Here is a 22,842-nt window from a genome sequence, read left to right on the forward strand (position 1 = left end):
ATAAATATATACAGAAATCTGGGAAAAAATATAAATCATAAACTTCTAAACATTTCTACGGAAATGGAATGGAGAGAGAGAGAGAGAGAGAGAGAGAGAGAGAGAGAGAGAGAGAGAGAGAGAGAGAGAGAGAGAGAGAGAGAGAGAGAGAGAGAGAGAGAGAGAGAGATTGCCTGTTCCAAATCCCAACACATTTTAGACGTCACATGAGGACACACAGAGAGATTATGTTCTAAACCGTTTCAAGCATGTAGGCAACACGTACGTTTTCCATATAGATTTCAGTGGCACAATATCGATCCGACTGTTCGAAAAGTACCCATATTTACAGCCACTTTCGCCATGTTCATTCTGATTTGAACTTCAGTGTTCTAAGTTTGTTGTCTTGTCGCCTGATTAACTATCTTACGGTAAGATTCTGTCATTCTGCTGTGATTTCATACATAACTACACTTGATTAAATCTGTTATTCACCATTTAGAAGAAATGTTGAATTATTTGTTGAAATCTGTCCAGAGAAACAACTGTGTATGTAGACCTAGGCATAGCCCATTTTTTTGTTTTAGTGAATACCACGGTTTCATGAGATATATATATATATATATATATATATATATATATATATATATATATATATATATATATATATATATATATATATATATATATACACATATATATATATATATATATATTAAGCCAATATTATTGAAGTTACGTTTATTTTTTGTATTCAGTCAAATAAATTACAATTCATTTAATATGTCAAAGGAAATTGCCAATAATTTACATGTTTTAGTTTGTAGTATGTTATTAATATCGTAGTTTTTTCTACTTTCATAAAAATTCTAATTTGATGCATGGGCCTAAGTATTATTGAATTTTCCTTTAAATTCATATAAGAAAAATAAATAGTTAATCACTCTTAATGTACAATTGATTTTTTTTATTATTTCCTTTTGTATAATCAATTCATGATAAATAGAATTGTCAGAAATGTTTGGTAATATCCAGAAATTTTATTGCAAATTCCTCAGAAATTATTCAGTGACCATCTGGGCCTCTGGCAACACTGAACTGAATGACAACAATGGAGAAAGAAGTCGTCAGTTGAATTTTGTGTCCTCTTTTCACCTGTCATTGCAACATTAAGGTTTGTCTTTTGTTGTTCGTTTTCAAATTGGGTTTTTCATTCAGAACGACTGGGCCAATTTTACTCAAATGTTGCATTGGTTTTTAATATGGTTTCACTATGTAGTTTTCCTCCCATGCCGTTTCTTAGCTGCAGCATTTCAAATTCACATGTGGCTATGTTCACATTAGGTCTCGTAAATTGAACTATTTCGGTTTTATTATAGTTACGGACGGAAAACGCTTTAAACTAATAACAAAAGGGTTTTCTTGCAATAAAAAAACTTTTTACCTGTCAGTATGTAGGCCTAGGTTCATCACCGGCTAACGACATTAACCAGTATTTTGTATTATTTTTTTTTTCGTTATATAGGTAGTTTATATAGGAAATATTTATTGAAATATCATTACTGTTCTTAAAATATTTCATATCACCTTGGAGGTATAAGATGATACCCCGAAAATGGGAGACGACTCTATGTCTCCGTATTGGTCACACATGGTTGACACGCGAGTATCTGCTTTAGGGCCAACACCAACTGTATTGCGAGGACTGTTTAGTACCTTTAACAGTGAGGCATTTGTTGACCAAATGCCCTAATTACAATAACATAAGGAATAGATGTCTTTTTGAGGCTCAAGGTGAGGATGGCAGGTTCATCCTTGCCAAGATTCTTGGACATGATGTGTCCTACTTTGCGAGCGGCCTTTTTAGATTTATTTCAGAAGCAGGTCTTCTGAAAACTATTAAACTATTATAATGACTTCTTAACTTTTATGGTTTTAATTGAATTCTCTTTTATTTTTCATATATAATAAATGCTATTGGCGTCAATGACCTTAGATGTCAGGATGCCAGAAAACTTTCAATTAATCAATCAATCAATCTCCAAGAGGTCTTCGACGGGTCCCCAGGCTTCGTCAGTTGACTTTTTTGTGAAAAAGTCTGGAGACCAGTAATCAATCTCTCGTTCTTGAACTAGTTTGTTCTACAAACTCCGTTCAAGATGTAGATGGCACACACGTTCATTCAGGCAGTAAGGCCTCAAGTCTTCCTGTGCACCCTGGATCTTAAAGACTTATTTTTAAATATAAAACTTACCCGCTGGTTATATAATGGCTGAAGTCTCTTGACACCATGACAGAAATTTAAAATCTCGCACTATCATAGATATGGCAGGTGTGCATACGCGCCCTAGCGGTACCACAGGGGGAACTACACCCAGCAACCTCAGTTCTTCTGCCCGCATAGTTGGCTGTCATATTGAAGTTTGCCCTCGCTGTTTTCTCTCTTGGGAAGTTGTTTGGTGATGTACAACGTTTTCTCTAAATTTTAACTGTCGTTAATTATTTTCTCTTTCACTTAATCTTGAAACCCTTTTTTTTGTGGTTATATTTATTAATATTTCGTTTGTTTTTTTGGTTGCCGGTCTTTCTCTTAACCATTCAAAATGGCCGACCCCTCCCCTGCTATTCGTGTGTAAGTGAAGGGTGTCGTACTCGACTCCCTAAAGGTTCTATTGATCCACACGATATTTGTGTAAAATGTAGGGGAAAACCTTGTTCAATTGATGATAGATGTAATGAATGTTTTTCATTAACGGATGATGAATGGGTAACATACGAACGTTATGTTAGGAGACTAGAGAGGGATAGAGTTAGGCGTAGTTCTTCACGATCTGTTGAGGTAGCCTTTCCTAATGTTAATATTCCTAATCCTATTCCTTCCACCGTAGTGGTAGATCAGGAACCATCTATGAAAGACATGTTTATCGCGATTCTGGCTCTCGGTGAAAAAGTAGTCGTTATTGGTGGATAGAAATAAAAAATTTTCTGAATTAAATGTACTGAAAAATCGTGAAAATGTCGGAAATGTGGAAAGTGTTTCTAATGTGTTCAGTGTTGTGGAGGGTGCGTCTGCACGATCTTGTCGTTCGCCTAGCCTAAGACCTCTTTCAAGCTCTCGAACCCATGGGAGAAGTAAAGTCGGTAAATGTCTAGGAGAAGGCCACACCCGTTTTTCAAGTATTAACGACAAAAAACGGCAAAAATCAACCAGATTATTGTTGCACAGTGCATAGAAACATGAGGAAATGAATAAAAAAGAAACTAAGACTTAACTCTTACACACAAAATGTAAGCATAAACCTACTACTACAATTATGGGGGACCCCAGTGGGAAGCGGGGTTTTGGGTGGGGGGGGCGTCAAATGATTTTCGCAATAAATGAATACTTATCCTTTCACCACCCCTCCCCCTATACCCCTACCTGCCCCTCCCAGGGGGGGGGGGGGCACTCCGCCCCCCCCCCCCCTGGCGACCCCCCCTTAAGGCCACAGTGATTTTCAGGGCACTACCGAACCTAATAAACCCACCTAACCTAGCCTAGGGGCTCTGTACCCCTACCTAGGCCTACGGGGGGGGGGGACCCCCTTACGGCCACTACCTAACATATCCATCAAACCAAATCCAAAGTGATGGTACTGCTGTATACATCGTTATACTATCACCATTATAATATACTCTATAAATCAATGAAGCTTACCTTAAACTTTTGGTTCATAAAGATGTGCTGCTGCTTTGAGGAAACGTGAAGTCATTGCGAAGGTTCCTTGACATGCAGGACAATTTTTATTTTGTAAAATTAAATTGTGTCTCTGGCACAAATCCACTAGCTTTTCAATATTCCCCAAGTAAGTTACAACAAATTCATTGTAAGTTAGGAAACATTCAGGGCAAGAAGATGGAATTTCAACTTCTTGTGCAACATGAGATGACGTGCTTGCTATGGCCTCCATGTCTAAGAACGAAATGAAATGCCTGGGTAAGATAATGTATTGTCGCGCTGTGATTGGCCAAACATGTATGACGTCATATTGGATAGGCGCTGTGATTGGCCAAACGTGTAAGACTTCATAGTGGACTAGTTTGTCTGCGGATTATAGTGGTTACAGGGCTCATTTGAGCAAAAACAAGACACAGTCAACAATAACAACAGACTTGGAAAAAATCCGGGAGGAAGACAAGAGTAGCGTGAGTTTGATCGTCGATATTTCGACTATTATTGATTTTCACTAAATTATCTCACTCGTATACTGTACCACATTCTAGTAAAAATAAATTGAATATCACTGATATCTTCATGCGGCCCTCTCCTAGACATTAACCGTAAAGTTGAACGGCTAAAAGGAACGAGAAGCTTCATCAATCGTGCAAATGTTCCCTCGAACGTTCCTGTTGCTGTAACACAGGTCGTTCACCCTCATCGTAGGAAAGATGAGGTTGGTACGTTATCCCCGTCCTCTGATGAAGGTTCGGGTAGTGAGATGTGGCATCGAGCGTCTAGACCGCTTAAAAGATCGCATGCGGTTGTTCAGCATCCAGAATCGCCTACACGTCCAGGCTGTAGTACGTGGGATTCCCCTGAGCGTTTCCGTTCTCCCGTCGCTTGTACTTCTGCGAAGTGTCCAGATCACGGTATTCGAGTAGAGAAAATACTTTCCGACTCTGAATTTTTTTCTATGACCGATGTTGCGATTCATGCGCCACCACTCCCTTTAGACTGGCTTTCCTCACCCGAAAAGCGTGGTGGTGATGATACCGATTTCCCGTTGAGGAAGGAGTCAAATGTAGTAACTGAAGATCCTATATGGTCTATGCTTGTATCTATGAAAAAACAGCTCTCGTCATTCATGGATTCTTATCAACCAGGTGTTGGCAGTACGATTGGGCTTCAGACGTCAGACCAGTTGTCGCACAGGCGACTGGCGGTCTCTAGTGCTGACGGGTTATCGCACAGGCGGTCTCCCATTCGCAGTGCTCGACACCAGGTTGATATAGATGAGTCACGTCAGAGAGTTGTTGCTTAACAAATTTCGTCTTCCGTACGTGAGAAAGAACACCGGCGTCAGCAAATGGACGCAATGCGTCGCCACGAAGATTCTCTGCAGCCAACTTGCGTCAACAACATATGGACGCTAGGCGTCCACGAGACGACCATCAACAGTCATCGTTTGACGACAGAGATCGTCCGCGTCAACAGCAAGCGGACGCTACGCATCCATGCGGCTACCTTCGGCAGTTGACGCCTGACACCAAACGTCGGTCAGTGCAACAGCAAGCGGATACTAAGCGTTCACGGGACAACTCTCGACAGTTAACCATTGACGGCGAGCGTCGACCCATCCACGTCTCTCATCAGTCAACTTCGACCTCTCCTCTTCAGTTGGATGAAGTTATTGACTGACAGGCGGTCTCATTCAGACGTTAATCCTTCAGTTCAGGCTGCTGCACTGCCAGAAGACGAACTTGAAGAGAAGTCTGATGTGGACGAGCCTTTAGAGGAGGTTTCTGAGAATGAGGAAGAAAAACATTATCAACATGCTGTTGACCTTAGAAAATTTATGTTGATTCTTACAGAAGTTTGTCCTGATCATTTTACTCCTGTGGCCCTTCGTTCTCCTCCATCGGAGTTTATCTTAGGTAAAGCAACCAAAGTGCCGGTTTATACTAAGATGGTACTTTCACGGTCTTCTAAATGGGCCTTGAAGTTAACCTCTTCCGCACGATGGGTCACAGGTGTGACCCTTTATTTTTGCCATATATATTACGATGGGTCACACGGGTGTCCTAAAATTCTAATAAATCCTCCCTAGACATAAAGAAACTCGGAATAGCCACGATAGATTAGTTTCCCCTATTCGTAATGCCTGTCGAGGTTATATTCGTCTACTATAGAAAATGGGATTTTCCAGAATAAAAGAAAAGAAAACTGGGCATTCATCTTACTCGTAGTAGTATCGTCAGCTGAGGCATGTGAGTTGTTGGTGGGGGACATACAAACGTTTTCTGACGTGCTTTTGCCTTTTTTGTGTATATTTCATAATGTCTGACATAGAAATCTTGGATAGTGATGATTCATATCATCCAGCGGATGATATGGAGGATTCAGACAGTCAAGATTATGCGTCAATGTAAACTGATAACCATGAAAGTGATGACTAAACATCCATATCTTTAGGTGGCGGATGGTAACATATTATATATATATATATATATATATATATATATATATATATATATATATATATATATATATATATGTATATATGTATATATGTATATATATATATATATATATATATATATATATATATATATATATATATATATATATATATATATATATATATATGTATATATGTATATATGTATATATATATATATATATATATATATATATATATATATATATATATATATATATATATATATATATTCTATCTTTCTCAAAAAAGCTTTGCTTCAGTGAGGGAAAATGGTTGTTGTTATTATAATGGTTATCATTGCTATATATATATATATATATATATATATATATATATATATATATATATATATATATATATATATATATATATATATATATATATATATATATATATATATATATATATACAGTATATATATATATATATATATATATATATATATATATATATATATATATATATATATATATATATATATATATATATATATATATATAGTATGTATGTATGTATGCATATATGTACAGTATGTATACATACACATACGTTATATGTGCACATACATAAATACATACATATATCTTTTTTCTCGGATATTAGGGATCTAGGCGATACTCCGTCAACAAAAACGAGTGTAGAAGTATACCTCTGTGGTCACTTGGAAAATACTTCAGGTAATCAACTTTTTCGCACAGAAAATGCATACGCATATACAAATATACATATATACACGCATACTTATATATATATATATATATATATATATATATATATATATATATATATATATATATATATATATATATATACATTTATACAGTAGATTTACACATACATTTAGATACCAAACCTATATATGCATACACAGTTGCGCATAAGTATATACATGCACATGTATGTGCACATATACATATATACATGCATATGGACGGACACACGTACGCACACGCATGCACACACACACACTTATACTAGTAGGTAAATAGTTATATTTGATAATTTGCTGATTTTTGGTGCATTTATGCGTGACGGAAAAAAGTCGGAATGCTTATATTGATGCTCCGGTGACAGGTCATGCTGAAAAGGTTAATGGGTTTCTGGATGGACTCTAAGAGAACTATTGGCAAAACGGCCTTTGCTTTTCCTCTCGCAAGATTGGCCTCTAAATCTAGTGTGTGGTACGAGACTGGTGAAGTGCTGGGCTTGGGATTTCCTTCTTCTGCCCAGGGAGATTTCTCAAGTTTGGTAGATTCGTCTCGTCGTCTAGCCTTAAGGAAAACAAAGGTTTGGTGGTCAATGACGGAGTTCGATCATTTGCTTAAGGGTCTGTTCAGGGCCTTCGAAATTACCTAGACTGGTTTTTGGGAGCTTTAAATAAGAGGGTCTCAGATATGAAAGACACGGACACTAGTGGCCTTGTTCATTTGATGTCCTGCTTGGACAAAGGTGTGAGGGATGGCTCGAATGAGTTAGCTGCGCTGTTCACAGCTGGAATCCTCATGAAAAGGGCCACGATGTGCTCTTTTCTCTCAGCAGGAGTTTCTCCCTACCAGAAAGCGGAGCCACTATTTGCTCCTTTGTCTACCACCTTATTTCCACAAGAGTTGGTAGGGGAAGTGGCCACTGCTCTCACTCAGAAGGCCACGCATGATTTGGTGACCAATACGGCAAGGAAGGTTTTGCCTTTAACTTTTGCTTTGCGTAAAGTTAAGGAAGTCTCTACTGGTGTTCGACCTTCTCAGTCCTTTCGTGGGAAACCCTCCAGATAGGGCTCTTTCAAACCAGACGGAAGGAAACCTTGGAGCAGAGGAAACAAAACCGGCCGAGGTAGAGTCTGACTGTCCTATCCTTCAGACAGCAGTAGGTGCCAGGTTGATTCACTTCTGGAAGATCTGGGAGAGGAATGGAGCGGACCCCTGGTCCATCCAAGTGTTAAAGGAGGGTTACAAGATCCCTTTCCTAGCTATTCCTCCATTAGTCAGAGACCCAGTGGATCTTTCGCCCAAATACAGAGAGGGTCCGAAGAAGCAAGCCATGTGTCTTCAGATGTCTCAGATGTCTCTTACTAGAGAAACAAGTAATAGAGGAAGTGCAGGATGTAACATCTCCGGGGTTTTACAACCGCCTTTTCTTAGTCCCCAAGAGTTCGGGGGAGTGGAGACTGGTTCTGGACAAAGTGTTCTAAATGGTTACATCCAGAATTTGATGTTTACGATGGAAACTCAGAAGACGGTTCTGGCGGCGGTGAGGAAAGACGATTGGATGGTCTCAATAGACCTCCAAGACGCCTATTTTCACATTCCAATTCATCCCAGCTGCAGACATTATCTGAGATTCATGGACGGAAACAAGGTCTTGCAATTCAGGGCTCTCTGTTTCGGACTATGCACGGCTTCTCTATCATTTACCAAGATCATGCTGAATGTAGCGAGCATGCTGCATTCGAGGGGAATCAGGGTCTCTCTGTACCTGGATGATTGGCTGATAAGAGCCTCTTCAGCCGATTGCTGTTTGAAGGACCTGAAAATAACTCTGGATTTAACCAGGGAACTGGGCCTCCTGGTGAACTCGAAAAAATCGCAACAGACTCCATCTCAGGAGATTCTTAATTTGGGGATGGAGATTCACAGTCGGAGTTTTCGGGCTTTTCCGTCGCCTGTAAGAATACAGTCAGCTCTCCAAAAAGTCCAAACTTTCCTGAAGAAGGAACTCAGTTCCGTAAGAGATTGGATGAGCCTTCTGGGGACACTCTCATCATTAGAGAAGTTCGTAACTCTGGGGAGGTTGCATTTGCATCCCCTTCAGTTTCATCTCAATCGCCATTGGAAAAAAGGGGACAGCCTAGACAGGGATTGCGTTCCCATCACGAAATCCATCAAGTGTCATCTTCAATGGTGGGACAACGAGCACAGACTGAAGGAAGGCTTGTCGTTATATCAGAAGAGCCCAGACCTCGTGTTGTGTTCGGACGCCTCAAACTCGGGGTGGGGAGCTACACTGGGGAAGAAGGAGCTCCCGGGGCTTGGACAGTGGAGCAAACAACTCTCCACATCAACCAAAAGGAGCTTTTGGCAATTCATCGGGCCCTCAAAGGCTTCGAGAAGCAGATCAGGGGCAAAGTAGTCCAAATCAATGCGGACAGCACTACAGCTCTTGCTTATTTTACAAAACAAGGCGGGACCCACTCTTGGACTTTGTACGAGATAGCAAGACCTCTTCTCATTTGGGCAGAGGAAAGGAAAGTGACACTTTTGATTGTTTATTCAAGGGGTCAACAATGTGAGTGCAGACAGACTCAGCAGGAGGGGTCAAGTTCCACAGAATGGATTTTACACCGAGACGTCAGGAAAAGTCTGTGGCGTTTATGGGGTCGTCCTCTCGTGGATCTCTTTGCAACCGCAAAGATGAAGAGACTGGAGTGTTACTGCTCTCCGGTACCAGATCCCGAAGCCATTCACATAGACGCCTTTCTAATGAACTGGTCTCACATGGAGGTTAATGCTTTCCCCCCATTCAAGATTCTTTACAAAGTGATACAGAAGTTCGTATCCGACGAAGAAACCAGGATGACACTGATAGCCCCGTTTTGGCCGTCAAGAAGCTGGTTTCCAGAGGTACTGGAATGGATGGTAGATTTCCCGAGAAGCCTTCCCTTAAGACCAGATCTTCTCAGACAACCTCACTTGGCCCGAAACCATCTAAACCTCCGAGCTCTACATCTGACTGCCTTCAGACTATCGAAAAACTCGCTAGAGCTAGAGGATTTTTGAAGAAGGCAGCCAAGGCTATTGCGAGGGCAAGGAGGTCTTCCACCATCAAGGTTTATCAGTCCAAGTGGGAGTTGTTCAGAGAGTGGTGTAGGGCTAACGCGATTTCTTCATCCAGTACCTTTCTAACCCAGATAGCGGATTTTTTCACTGACCTTAAGAATAAACATAACTTCTCGTCATCTACAATTAAAGGTTACAGGAGTATGTTGGCTATGGTTTTTAGGCACAGGAACTTAGATCTCTCCAATAATAAGGATCTGCAGGACTTGCTTAGGTCTTTTGATACTACCAAGAAAATTCAATCCGCTCCCCTTGCCTGGAATTTGGATGTGGTGCTTAAATTTCTCATGAGTGACAGGTTTGAGCCTTTGCACTCTGCTTCTTTTAAGGATTTAACCTTGAAAACTTTTTCTGGTTAGCCTAGCCACTGCTAAAAGAGTAAGTGAAGTACTGTACACGCTTTAAGCAGGAACATTGGTTTTCGGGATGGAAAAGCCATTTGTTCTTTACAACTGGGGTTTTTGGCTAAGAATGAAAATCTTTCTCGGCCATGGCCCAAATCCTTCGAGATCCCTAACCTTTATGATGTGGTGGGAGATGAGTTGGAGAGGGTGCTCTGTCCAGTAAGAGCATTACGGCTATATGTGGACAGAACAAAGAATCTGAGAGGCGACTCAGACGCTCTGTGGTGTGCAGTCCAAAATCCCTCACTGCCCATGTCAAAGAATGCCTTGTCTTTTTTCATAAGACTGTTAATTCAAGAAGCTCACGCTCAGTGTGATGAAGCGGATCAGAGGCTTCTCAAAGTAAAGACACATGAAGTCAGAGCGGTAGCGACTTCAGTAGCTTTTAAACAGAATCGTTCTCTACAAAGTTTGATGGATACGACCTTTTGGAGGAGTAAGTCAGTGTTCGCATCCCATTATTTGAAACATGTTCAAACGCATTATGAGGACTGTTATACATTGGGTCCTTTCGTAGCAGCGAATGTGTTAGTAGGTGAATGATCTACCACTACGTTCCCTTTTCCTAATACCCCCTTTTCTATCTCTTGGAACTCGTAAGTTATGGTTGTTTGTGGAGGCTGGTCATCAGCCTTCCGCAATCTTTGGTTTGGTCAGGTGGTCAATTTGTTCCTAGAGTGTGCCCGGAACAAGGGTATTAGTTGAGGTTCTGTCATGTTATAGGTGATTGTACCGTTTGACAGCTCCTATAGATCATCAGCCCCGAGTGGATCACTGGATCTCCTAAGGATAGCGGACGAAATGAGGCAGAGTATCATTGCTGTCAGCTTCCTTATCAGGTGAGAACCGCTTAAGTTGGGTGTTTATGTAATGCTTAAGTGAATTTTCAATATGTAGCTGTCTCTGACCCGCCACCAAGGGGTGTCAATCAGCCATTATATAACCAGCGGGTAAGTTTTATATTTAAAAATATTTTCATAATAAAATAAATTTTTGAATATACCCGCTGGTTATATAAATTTAACTCCCGCCCTCCTCCCCTCTAGAGACTACCTGTGGTATTGCTATGAGGCTTGGAAGAACTGAGGTTGCTGGGTGTAGTTCCTCCTGTGGTACCGCTAGGCTGCGGGTGTACACCTGCCATATCTACGATAGTGCGAGATTTTGAATTTCTGCCATGGCGTCAGGAGACTTCAGCTATTATATAACCAGCGGGTAAGTACAGTATATTCAAAAATTTATTTTATTATGAAAATATATTTCCAGATCCCAATTCATCCGTCTTTAAGGAAGTACCTACGGATTATACACGAGAACAGGCAATACCAGCTCAAAGTGCTGTGCTTCGACTTTTCAACAGCACCTCAGGTCTTCACGTGTGTTCATCTTAGTGTCATCCTGGGCTCACAAAATAGGCATTCGTCTCCTTCGTTACCTGAACGTTTGGAGAAAGGATGTCTGGGTATCTCTGAAGATTCTCTTTGTCAGTCTACCAGGCAAAGTGGACAGTCTTCCGTGGTTGGTGTCGTAGAGGGGTATCTCTCCCTTCAATGCCACTATCCCAACAATAGCAGAGTTCCTTGTTTACTTTCAGGAGGAAAAGCTCCTCTCGGTCTTGGCCATGAAAGGTTATCGCTCAGCTTTGAGCATGGCTTTTAGGCTGAAAGGAGTCAATCTCTCCTTTTCGTTGAAGTCCTCTCTCCTCATACGAAGCTATGAGATCACTTTCCCCCAATCGGAAGTTAGACCTCATCCTTGGCACGTGGTTCGTTTACTTCAGTTTCGGAACGGCACTCCTTACGAACCATTAGGCCAGGCAAGAGATCAACATCTCACTTTAAAAACTGTGTTCTACTCATCTTAGCTTCGGCAAAGAGAGTTAGTGATCTTCATGGTCTATCCCTCATCTCCCTTTCAAGGGTATGGGAGGAGGTGACACTTGGCTTCGTCCCTAAGTTTATTGCAAAGACTCAAAATCCTTCGGTCACGGTTCCTAGATTCGGGGTTTTTCGGATCGAGACGCTTCATTCTGTAACCGATGATCCAGATCAACTGCTACTATGCCCAGTGAGGAGTTTGAGATATCTTAAACACACTGCAGCAGCTCGTCCCTATGTGCCAGCGCTTTTAGTTAGCACAGAGAAGGTTGAGAGGAGGGTCACAAAGAATACCATTTCCACCTGGATTTGCAGGGGCATTGGCCATGCACTGAATACTGGCCCTCCTCCTCCTGGACGAGCTAGAGCTCATGACGTGATGGCATAAGCTCGTCCCTGGCGTTTGAATGCAACTTTTCTGTGAAGCAGGTGTTGCAAGTTGGTGTGTGGATGCGTCAAATGACTTTCACTGCCCACTACCTGCGAGACGTGACCTGTAGGAAAATGGATACTTTTTCCATTGGTCCTGTGGTGGCTGCACAACAGGTGGTTTAAGATACATCCGGCTCCTTGCTGGATAAGGTGAATGTTGGTTATATCTATGTTTAAATGTATATCTAATTTTAAACTCGGAATCTTCTTACCTAGACTCACATTGCTAGTTTTCTCACAACCACACAGGTTGCTCAGTCCGCTACGGGCACATTGCACAATGTCTCCTTTTAGCAAGGTGTCAAATTTTTTTCCTTTTAAAGTCTTAACCTGTACAGGTTAAAACCCGGGTCAATGACCTAGCCAAAGGTCGAACTTCTGCCCCCTTAACAGGTGACTCATCCCTATTAAATAGCTTTAGGTTTGTTCGAGACGGAAGAAATGACAATTTTGGAAGTAATTTATTTTCCCTAATGTACAAACCTTTAGCTATTTAATCAATTTGTCATGCCATCAGCTGTCCCCAATAAGTCCTGCCTACAATCAAAAGTGGCATAGTATCAATACTGTGCAAGTGAGTGAGGGTACCCCGCAAGCCCTGGTACCCCCCTTCCACATTCCCACTAACTAGTGGTTGGGTGGTTGCTACCTTGCATTAAAGTCTTATTGGCTAGGCTTCCAGCTCTGTTGGATGATAATCCCTATTAAGTAGCTAAAGGTTTGAACATTTGGAAAAATGCAGAACCGTTTTAAGTTCGACATATGTTCAGATCGACATACGACCCAGTTAACGGCTGAGAAATGTGTTGTAACTTGATCTGGATGTATGTCGAACTTGAAAAGTTAGGTTTCCGTGTATTTTTTATGCTATGCCATGATACTGTAATCATGTTAGTCACATATCAATATTTTCTTACTGTATTTCAAATCAGATAATTAATTGTACTTTTAGTTGGTGGAAAGTTATTGGTTAGTTTGAAGTGAGTAGGCAATACGCGTTTCCTTTTTTTCTTTATCTAAAGAAATGGCTGTATTGCTATGCTTGTGATTGAAATTTTTCTTCAATTCTACCTAATATTGGTTTCTTTTCTTATTTCCCAGGAATTTCAACTTTTCAAGATGAGTGTCCATGTGAGTGGTCTGAAGTACTGCTCCAATGATGAAGCACACAGGTGGTTGCCTACTACGATCTCGTTAATCTTTGGTCTAGCAGCTGGATTCATTGGGAAGAAATTTAGCATCAGTAGGCTTAATGTATCCTTAGCCACCAACAGAAGGGTAAAGTCCATACTAATGAAAATTACTCCCATAGTACTTACCATAGGGTTGAGTCTATGTTTTTGGGATATGTCAGTGGATTTTCCCTCTTTTGTCATCTGTCACTCTCCATTGGTTCCAGAAATTTCAATACATGCTTTATGTTATTGGATTCGATTTTTAGTTCATTTGTATTTGGCTTTGAGGACACTGATTTTCTGGCTACTGAAGATGAATACAGAACCTCTCCTCCTAATCGTCAACACATTTCTCATTGTTCAAAGTCTGATTGGAGTCATACTGCAACAAGAGTTTGTTGCTTTCTACTTCTTGATCTTTCTCAATGTTTTTTGCTATGAAGTCAGCACTTGTCTGCTTAAAATTGGTTACTACTCTGATATGATTGAAATGGTGGCTGCTGTTTTTGTCATTGGAGGGTTTTTGAGGGTGGCTGAGGAATGGACCACGAACTTTGGTTATCATGTAGGGTTTAGAGGACTTTATGCACCTGTGAAATCAAGCTGGACCTACATTTATTGGGTGGTAATAACAGTGTCAACTGTAGGTTATGGTGATGTCATACCATCAACGCTAACATGTATGTTTATTCTAATATTGATAAGTATGTTTTGCCTAGGTTGGTTTTCATCCACATGTATAAAATTTGAAAACTTCCTGGACAATATGGGAAGTGCCATTATACAAGACAACTTTTGTTATAGTCCTAGGTGCCATCTTGTCATTGGTGTGGAAACAGTTGACAATCTTGTGACCTTTCTTAATGCATTTCCAAAGAATGAACTCCAGAAAGTAATTGTGTTCATCAAAGAAAAAAAAAGTAATTTCCTACAAGCAGCCACATGTTTCCCAGTCAAAATTGTGCTAGAAAATGATCCCTTGAAAGTCATCAAAGACTCCCATATCTTCAGGGGAGGTGAAGAAAGTTCAATATGGATACACTACAAGGGTGATGATCCAGCCATGGAGAAAAACACTGTGCTTTTGGTAAGAAGAATAAAGAAGAACACCAATTGTAATTCTCGCCTTTTTGTTAAAGTCACAAGCATTGAGACACGAGTTCAGATAAGTAAGATCAGAGGATGGAGAGGTACTGATGGGACAGATGTATGCTTAGTTTCCCAGGTTTTGGAAGCCCATATGCTTACTCATTCTGCACATGCCAGGATTTTAGCTGCTCTTATTGCAGCAGCTTCTACTAAAATGAACTTAGAGATTCAAGAACATGGAAAATTAGATCCAGTGGATAACTTTTATGATGTTTCAACAATACATTATGACTTGAACAAAGATCTTTTTCTTGGTATTATCCATGAAACTGGTGAAGATTTTCTTCCAGAGTATATTAAGCCTGGAGATATGAAAATGCTTCTAAGAAATGGTAAAATGGACAACATGGAAAAAGGCAAATTTGGGAAAAAAGGTAAATATGGACGGAAATGCCCTCACTCATGCTCAGAGATAGCAACCACTTCCTTCTGTTCCAACGCAGTTCCTGTAGACAAAACAAACAAACGTTTGACACAAGCCTTTTCAAATTCCCTTCTCCTAACTGATGGACTTCCAAGGGAAACAATCTTTACTAAAAAGCTTCAGGGTTGTTACCATAACAATTACGACTTGATGAAAGCCAGGTCTACTTCAGTTGACAAGATTTTCAAATCCACATTGGAGCACATGTATGAGATCTGCTTGCTTGAAGATTGCGTGTGTGGTACTTATGAAAATTATGGTCTCATAGACATATTATTGATGAAGGCATACAGTAATCCTCTACTCTACAATGCATGGTTGAAATTAGTAGAGAATAACAGTTTTGTAGTTGAGGAAGTTGAAGATAGTTGCCAATACTGTTGTATATTTTATACCATGGTGAGGAAACAGAAAATACCTCTTGGCATTGAAGTAAATCATGTGATGAGTGATGGACAAACTGTTCGAGTACCAATATTGAACCCACCGTCCACCCACAATGTTGATAAAGGTAGCTATGTTGTAATTTTACACTCGGATAAAGATTGATAGTTTTGTTTGTGGTGTACGTTTTTCTTTCTGGCAAAGGATTTTTTGTTGTAATATTATAAAGTACTACTTGAGGGACACATCTTGGTAATATTTTAGGCACAGGCCTTTTTTTTTTCTGTTGGAGTTTTCCACTTTTGTATAAAGTGGTATTCTTTTTTATTATTTTCATTGGTATTTCTATCCTCATAGGACTGTATACAATTTACTAGTTCCTGCTACTTTGAAGATTACCTTTTAATTATGTTACATACCTGCTAGGATTAGCCAGATATGTCCTACCCTTTTGTGATAATAATATTGTTTATATAGCCTACCTACTGAGCTTTCTCAAAATAGCATTACTTTAATACTTTATTTGTGATTTTACCGGATATCATATCCTATTTCATATACTCATTGGAACTCTTAATAGAGTAGTCTTATCCCAGTATCGGAGTTTGATTACAGTACTGGTAATTTTAGTTTTCTTGAATTAAGTTCATTCATTCCAACTTAATTCAAATGAGATAACACCAGAGAAATCTAATTTACTCAAATAATACTCATTATACTGGGTTAATGTATTTGGTATCACTTTATAGTCTTTAGTGCATTATGTTTGAGGATCATTAAGAGAAATGTCTATTCCTGCTTATCATGTGTTTTAAGGGAGATATGAGTACATGTATTAATTTCTCATGTGTTTTAAAAGGAGTATGATTTCTTGTATTAATTTTAATTTCTTATGTGTTTAAGAAGTGGTATGAGTTCATGTATGAATTTCTCAGGTGTTTTAAAAGAGGTATGAGTTCATGTATTAATTTCTTCATCTTTATTATGATTTAGTCAGCCTTCCTTATTTGTTCAGGTTAGGTAACGCTATTAAGTAATACTGTACAGTGGTTCACTCAGTGTATTAGTTGACAGCGCAGGGGCAGTAAGTTGGTAAGTAAGGAGTTAATCCACCTTAGGGGAGCAAGTATTTGTGGATTCTCTCTTTGTGTCTGAAAAGCAAGAATCCGCGACTACTTACTGCCCTAGGGTGGGTTAACTCCTAATCTACCAACTCAATGGCCATATGCTGTCAACTAACACTAAGTAGTCCACTATTGCTTAATGAATAAGCACATTTCAATACTATTTTTTTTCTTTCATTTTTGACATGGAATTTAAGAAATATAGTTATACAACAAAGATGAATGTTTTTATTGGCCTTCCCTAGAGCTTTGAAATACTGGTACTGTATTACTATCTGTTCCTACGTGAATACAAAGCTTCGTCCTTTAATGGGATATGATTTCAGCGAAGCTGGAAACTTGGCTTTCAAGATTTATAACGAGGTGAACGTAGTTACTTGCTGGTATCAAGGTTAGCCCTTCCCCCCCTACTTGCCGAGTAGCCACTTTTCTTTCAGCTGCCAGATAGTAGAGGAGCTTGCAGTACCCTCCAACTTGGGGAAATTGCTCCCCTATTGGAATTTAAATTTTTCTCGTCTTTTTCTTCCTCTTAATATTACTGTACTTCAACCTTCTAATTTTATAAACTTTTGTGTTGCTGTCCCAACTCTATGAAAAAAATTTCCCTTATCATATGTGTAAATATTATGTACATTTATTTATTTTTATTGGGGGGTGGGGGGCGTGGATGTTTCTGCATCCATTATTGCCGCTGGCGTGGATGTTTCTACATCCGTTATTGCTGACTGCTTCGATGAATGGGAGGAGATGTCACGGTTGCGAGGTATTTGCATTCAAAGCTATATGTGAGAATATTGGATGATCTCAGCCATCCCTAAGATGGTTTGGACCTTTTTGGTTGAACATAAGCGTTGGGTCTTCGAAATCCATGGGGATCCTATGCTTGGGGTAGCACTCAGCTTCTGGTTGGAAGCCCATCATTACAGATGTGGGGAGGATGATTCCATAGTTTCTTGGTCTCAGTCCTAACAGGCGGGGTTAGCTTTCACCTGTTCCTCTATATCTGTTTTGATGCTATCCTTTGGGTAAGGTATTGAGTGGACCATCTGGGGAATATACTCTCATTGTGCCGATAGTGGAGAGTGCAAATTTCCTTTCTGATGTGTGATCCCTTAATGTTCTCGAGCAGGTAAATCAAACTAATCACTTCCTCTATTTCAACCTCATCTTATGGATTCTTTAAGCAACAAATCCCCATCCCCTGGATACACTGACTCTCCCCAGGCACTGTTGATGACCTCTGCTAATTTACATACATATACCAAGGCACTTCCCCCAATTTTGGGGGTAGCCAACATCAACAAATGAAACAAAACAAAAAGGTGACCTCTATTCTGTATGTTCCTCCCAGCCTGACAAGGGACTCAACCGAGTTCAGCTGGTACTGCTAGGGTGCCACAGCCCACCCTCCCCCATTATCCACCACAGATGAAGCTTCATAATGCTGAATCCCCTACAGCTGCTTCCTCCGCGGTCATCTAAGGCACCGGAGGAAGCAGCAGGGCCTACCGGAACTGCATCACATTCGCTCGCCATTCATTCCTATTTCTAGCACTCTCTCTTGCCTCTCTCACATCTATCCTCCTATCACCCAGAGCTTTCTTCACTCCATCCATCCACCCAAACCTTGGCCTTCCTCTTGTACTTCTCCCATCAACTCTTGCATTCATCACCTTCTTTAGCAGACAGCCATTTTCCATTCTCTCAACATGGCCAAACCAGCTCAACACATTCATATCCACTCTAGCTGCTAACTCATTTCTTACACCCGTTCTCACCCTCACTACTTCGTTCCTAACCCTATCTACTCGAGATACACCAGCCATACTCCTTAGACACTTCATCTCAAACACATTCAATTTCTGTCTCTCCATCACTTTCATTCCCCACAACTCCAATCCATACATCACAGTTGGTACAATCACTTTCTCATATAGAACTCTTTACATTCATGCCCAACCCTCTATTTTTTACTACTCCCTTAACTGCCCCCAACACTTTGCAACCTTCATTCACTCTCTGACGTACATCTGCTTCCACTCCACCATTTGCTGCAACAACAGACCCCAAGTACTTAAACTGATCCACCTCCTCAAGTAACTCTCCATTCAACATGACATTCAACCTTGCACCACCTTCCCTTCTCGTACATCTCATAACCTTACTCTTACCCGCATTAACTCTTAACTTCCTTCTCTCACACACCCCTCCAAATTCTGTCACTAGTCGGTCAAGTTTCTCTTCTGTGTTTTCAACCAGTACAGTATCATCCGCAAACAACAACTGGTCATTCTCGTCTACCAGTTTTAATCCTCGTCCAAGCACTCAAGCATTCACCTCTCTCACCACTCCATCAACATACAAGGTAAACAACCACGGCGACATCACACATCCCTGTCTCAGCCCCACTCTCACCGGAAACCATCCGCAAACAACAACTGGTCATTCTCGTCTACCAGTTTTAATCCTCGTCCAAGCACTCGAGCATTCACCTCTCTCACCACTCCATCAACATACAAGTTAAACAACCACGGCGACATCACACATCCCTGTCTCAGCCCCACTCTCACCGGAAACCAATCACTCACTTCATTTCCTATTCTAACACATACTTTACTACCTTTGTAGAAACTTTTCACTGCTTGCAACAACCTTCCACCAACTCCATATAACCTCATCACATTCCACATTGCTTCCCTATCAACTCTATCATACGCTTTCTCCAGATCCATAAACGCAACATACACCTCCATACCTTTTGCTAAATATTTCTCGCATATCTGCCTAACTGTAAAAATCTGATTCATACAACCCCTACCTCTTCTAAAACCACCCTGTACTTCTAAGATTGCATTCTCTGTTTTATCCTTAATCCTATTAAACATTACGCTACCATACACTTTTCCAACTACACTCAACAAACTAATACCTCTTGAATTACAACACTCATGCACATCTCCCTTACCCTTATATAGTGGTACAATACATGCACAAACCCAATCTACTGGTACCATTGACAATACAAAACACATATTAAACAATCTCACCAACCATTCAAGTACAGTCACACCCCCTTCCTTCAACATCTCAGCTCTCACACCATCCATACCAGATGCTAATTTGATTAAGGAAAATTCTGTTGACGACCTGGGAACAAAAAAAGACCCCTTTACTAATGTTTTAGAACGAAGTAAGTCGGTTAACAAAGGGAAGCTTCGAATCCTTCATTTTTAAACACAAGACTTACCCGGTGGTTATATAAATACTGTATAGCTTTAGTCTCTTGACGTCCCGGCAGAAATTCAAAACTCGCGGCAATCGCAGATTAAGTGGCCAGGTGTAACACCAGCGCCCTCTGTCGCAAGTTACTTGGAACCATTCCATGATTCCTCAGATTTTCTCTGCCGCTCATGCCGGCAACATCGTTGGATATTCACTCGTTATTAACCTGAATTTTGGAAGTTATCTTGGTGATCTACTACTAAATTGGTTTTTGGCATTTGCTTATTTTGATTTTCTTTGGTATTTGATTGCAATGTTCAAGGTTAAAAGGTAGGATTAGAAGTTTTTTTCAACCTACTGTAAAACTATCGAACCTATCCTTGAAAACAATGGCGGAAGGAAAACACTGCCTACACTATGACGTCACAGTCATATGACGTAAACTACGTACTTACTACATAGTATGACTTGCATTTTCATTTCTTTTTCGATGCAGAGAATGGAAAGTAAAACTACTTACAAACTAAAAGTAGTTAAGTTTTTATAATATAAAAGGAATATACAGTATTATTTTCAAGAATATATTTTTCCTATTAGTGTTCTCTATTTAGATAATCATCGATCTATTTTCAGAGTTTAAATAAACTATCGTGCAGTTAAAGTTACGCTACGCAGTTCTCAGTCAATTGATACAGTATCACAAATTTCTTTGGATCGTTATTTATGAAAAGTAAAATTCTACTTAAAAACCAAAGTTTGTTCCGTAACTGAAATACAAACCACGCTATTTACATTGGGTTTACCTTTCGGCGTAGCTGAAATTGACGAGCCAATAGATTTTAATGAGGGTTAACTACCCCCGCGCTAGTTAGCGGGGGTAGGGGATGGGGGGGGGGTGGCTTGCTAACACCCCCCCCCCCACACACACCGGTGATTTGCTTCACTTCACTTTTGGCTCGGACAATGAACAGAAGTCTCTGTCTATTGTCCTCGTTTTTTGACAGCCTTAATCTCTTTTTGCTTTTCCTCAGACTTTGTGTGTTTGAAGTTGGCCTCGCCCTTTGCTGTTCATCATGCGCAAGTGCCCTTGGATTGCCGGCCGCCCTTGCGGTACCTTCATGTCTGTGGTGGATACTGATCCTCACACCCTTTGCCCGCAGTGTCGAGGCCGACGGTGTGATAGTAAAAATACGTGTAGGGAGTGGTCTGCCTCCCAGTGGGAGAGGTTTGCCCGCCGCCGTAAGAAGTAGTCCAAGAGAGACCGTTCTCCTTCGAGGGTTGCCTTGAAGGAGGAAGGCTCTCGGGACTCTTCTTCCGCCGCCCAAACCTCCTCCGAAGCTCCCCCTCGTCCGGCTCCTGTTGAGAGGCCGCCGAGTGGGAGCGCAGGCCCTAGTTCTGTTTCCCGACCTCGGGGTGTGGGAGAGGGCGTCGCCTCCCATAGCGGGGCGGTTCCCCCTCCTCCGGGGGAGGATTTTGATAAAGTTAACTCCATGTATAATGATGATCTTTTTCAGCTTTGGGGTTCCTTGGGGCTTAAGGGCCTGCCCTCCAAGGAAGCCCTGTTTGACCTTATTCAGTTGGGGGCCGCTGTCAAGCAGTCGCCGGTGATAGCAGAGGTAGATCCTCTGTCTATCGTCGACGTCGTGGTGGCAGAGGCTTCCGATGAGTCTGGTCAAACCTCTACGGCGCTGGATGGTGATGACGTTGCTGAAGGCTCTCCTCCCCCTTCTGTACATCCTTGGGGGGGAAGGGGGTCCTACGGGCTCTCCTGCGGCTAAGTCTCCCCCTCGGGGGAGCACTCTGACTGAGACTCCTCTTCGGAGGACTGATGATCCTGACGACCTCCCTCGTGGCCGCCTTCGCCGTAAGGCTCATCGTCTGCTTCGCCGCAAGGGCCTCCTGTCTCCCTATAAGGGTGTCAAGAGGTGCCTTTTCGAGTCTTCTCCTCCGTCCTCCGATGGGGACTCTCCTCACCAGAAGCAGTCTGTAACAGCAGCGTCCTTAGACATCTCCGGGGATCGTTCTCGTTCTCCTACACCTTCCAGACCTTCGACTTCCTGTGCAGACGGCCAGCAGCCTGATCTTGTCAGCCGACGGGCACCGGTCCCTTCGGGGCAAAGGGATGTCGACTTCCCTTGCGCATCAGGGTTCCCCTGTGCGCCCTTCTGCGCGTTCACGCGTAGTTACACACCAACGCTCTCCTGATCGCCAGCGCTCTTTTGATGATCAATGCCCTACTGCTCGCCAGCGCTCTCCTAAGGATAACGAACATCCTCCTGTTCCTGCTGCGCGGCCAGCGCGCCAACGGTCTCCTGAGCTCACTAGATCTCCTGCTCGTCAACGCGCACCTGCGCTTCCAGTTCCTGACACGCGCCCACGCGCCCTAGACCTCCGGTTCAGGACTTGGGCAAGGACTTAACTTCTCCTCGCCCTCGCGATCCTGCTCGTCAGCTTTCTCCTGCGCAGCAACGCGCGCGGTCTCCTGCGCGTACATCTAGAGTTCCTGCACGCCCACGCGCCTCCTCTTCCTGAGCCCACTCGCGAGCGTTCGCCTTTGCGCGTCTCGCCGACAGTTCCTGCACAGCTTTCTACGCGCCGTCTCCCTGCTCGCCAGCGTTCTCCAGCGCGACAGCGATCTC

General features: G+C 41.6%; 1 protein-coding gene across 1 annotated transcript; it reads left to right on the forward strand.

Moving 5' to 3' along the window:
* Positions 1 to 274: 274 nt before the first annotated feature.
* LOC137642696 (calcium-activated potassium channel subunit alpha-1-like) lies at positions 275 to 17,200 on the forward strand. The gene is made up of 3 exons (XM_068375483.1): positions 275 to 410; positions 1,038 to 1,153; positions 13,827 to 17,200. Exon 3 carries the CDS (start codon positions 13,845 to 13,847, stop codon positions 16,020 to 16,022), a length of 2,178 nt encoding a protein of 725 aa, XP_068231584.1. The 5' UTR covers positions 275 to 410; positions 1,038 to 1,153; positions 13,827 to 13,844; the 3' UTR covers positions 16,023 to 17,200.
* Positions 17,201 to 22,842: the final 5,642 nt, after the last annotated feature.

The sequence above is a fragment of the Palaemon carinicauda genome, chromosome 6 (assembly GCF_036898095.1).
Source record: "Palaemon carinicauda isolate YSFRI2023 chromosome 6, ASM3689809v2, whole genome shotgun sequence".
Taxonomy (NCBI): domain Eukaryota; kingdom Metazoa; phylum Arthropoda; class Malacostraca; order Decapoda; family Palaemonidae; genus Palaemon; species Palaemon carinicauda.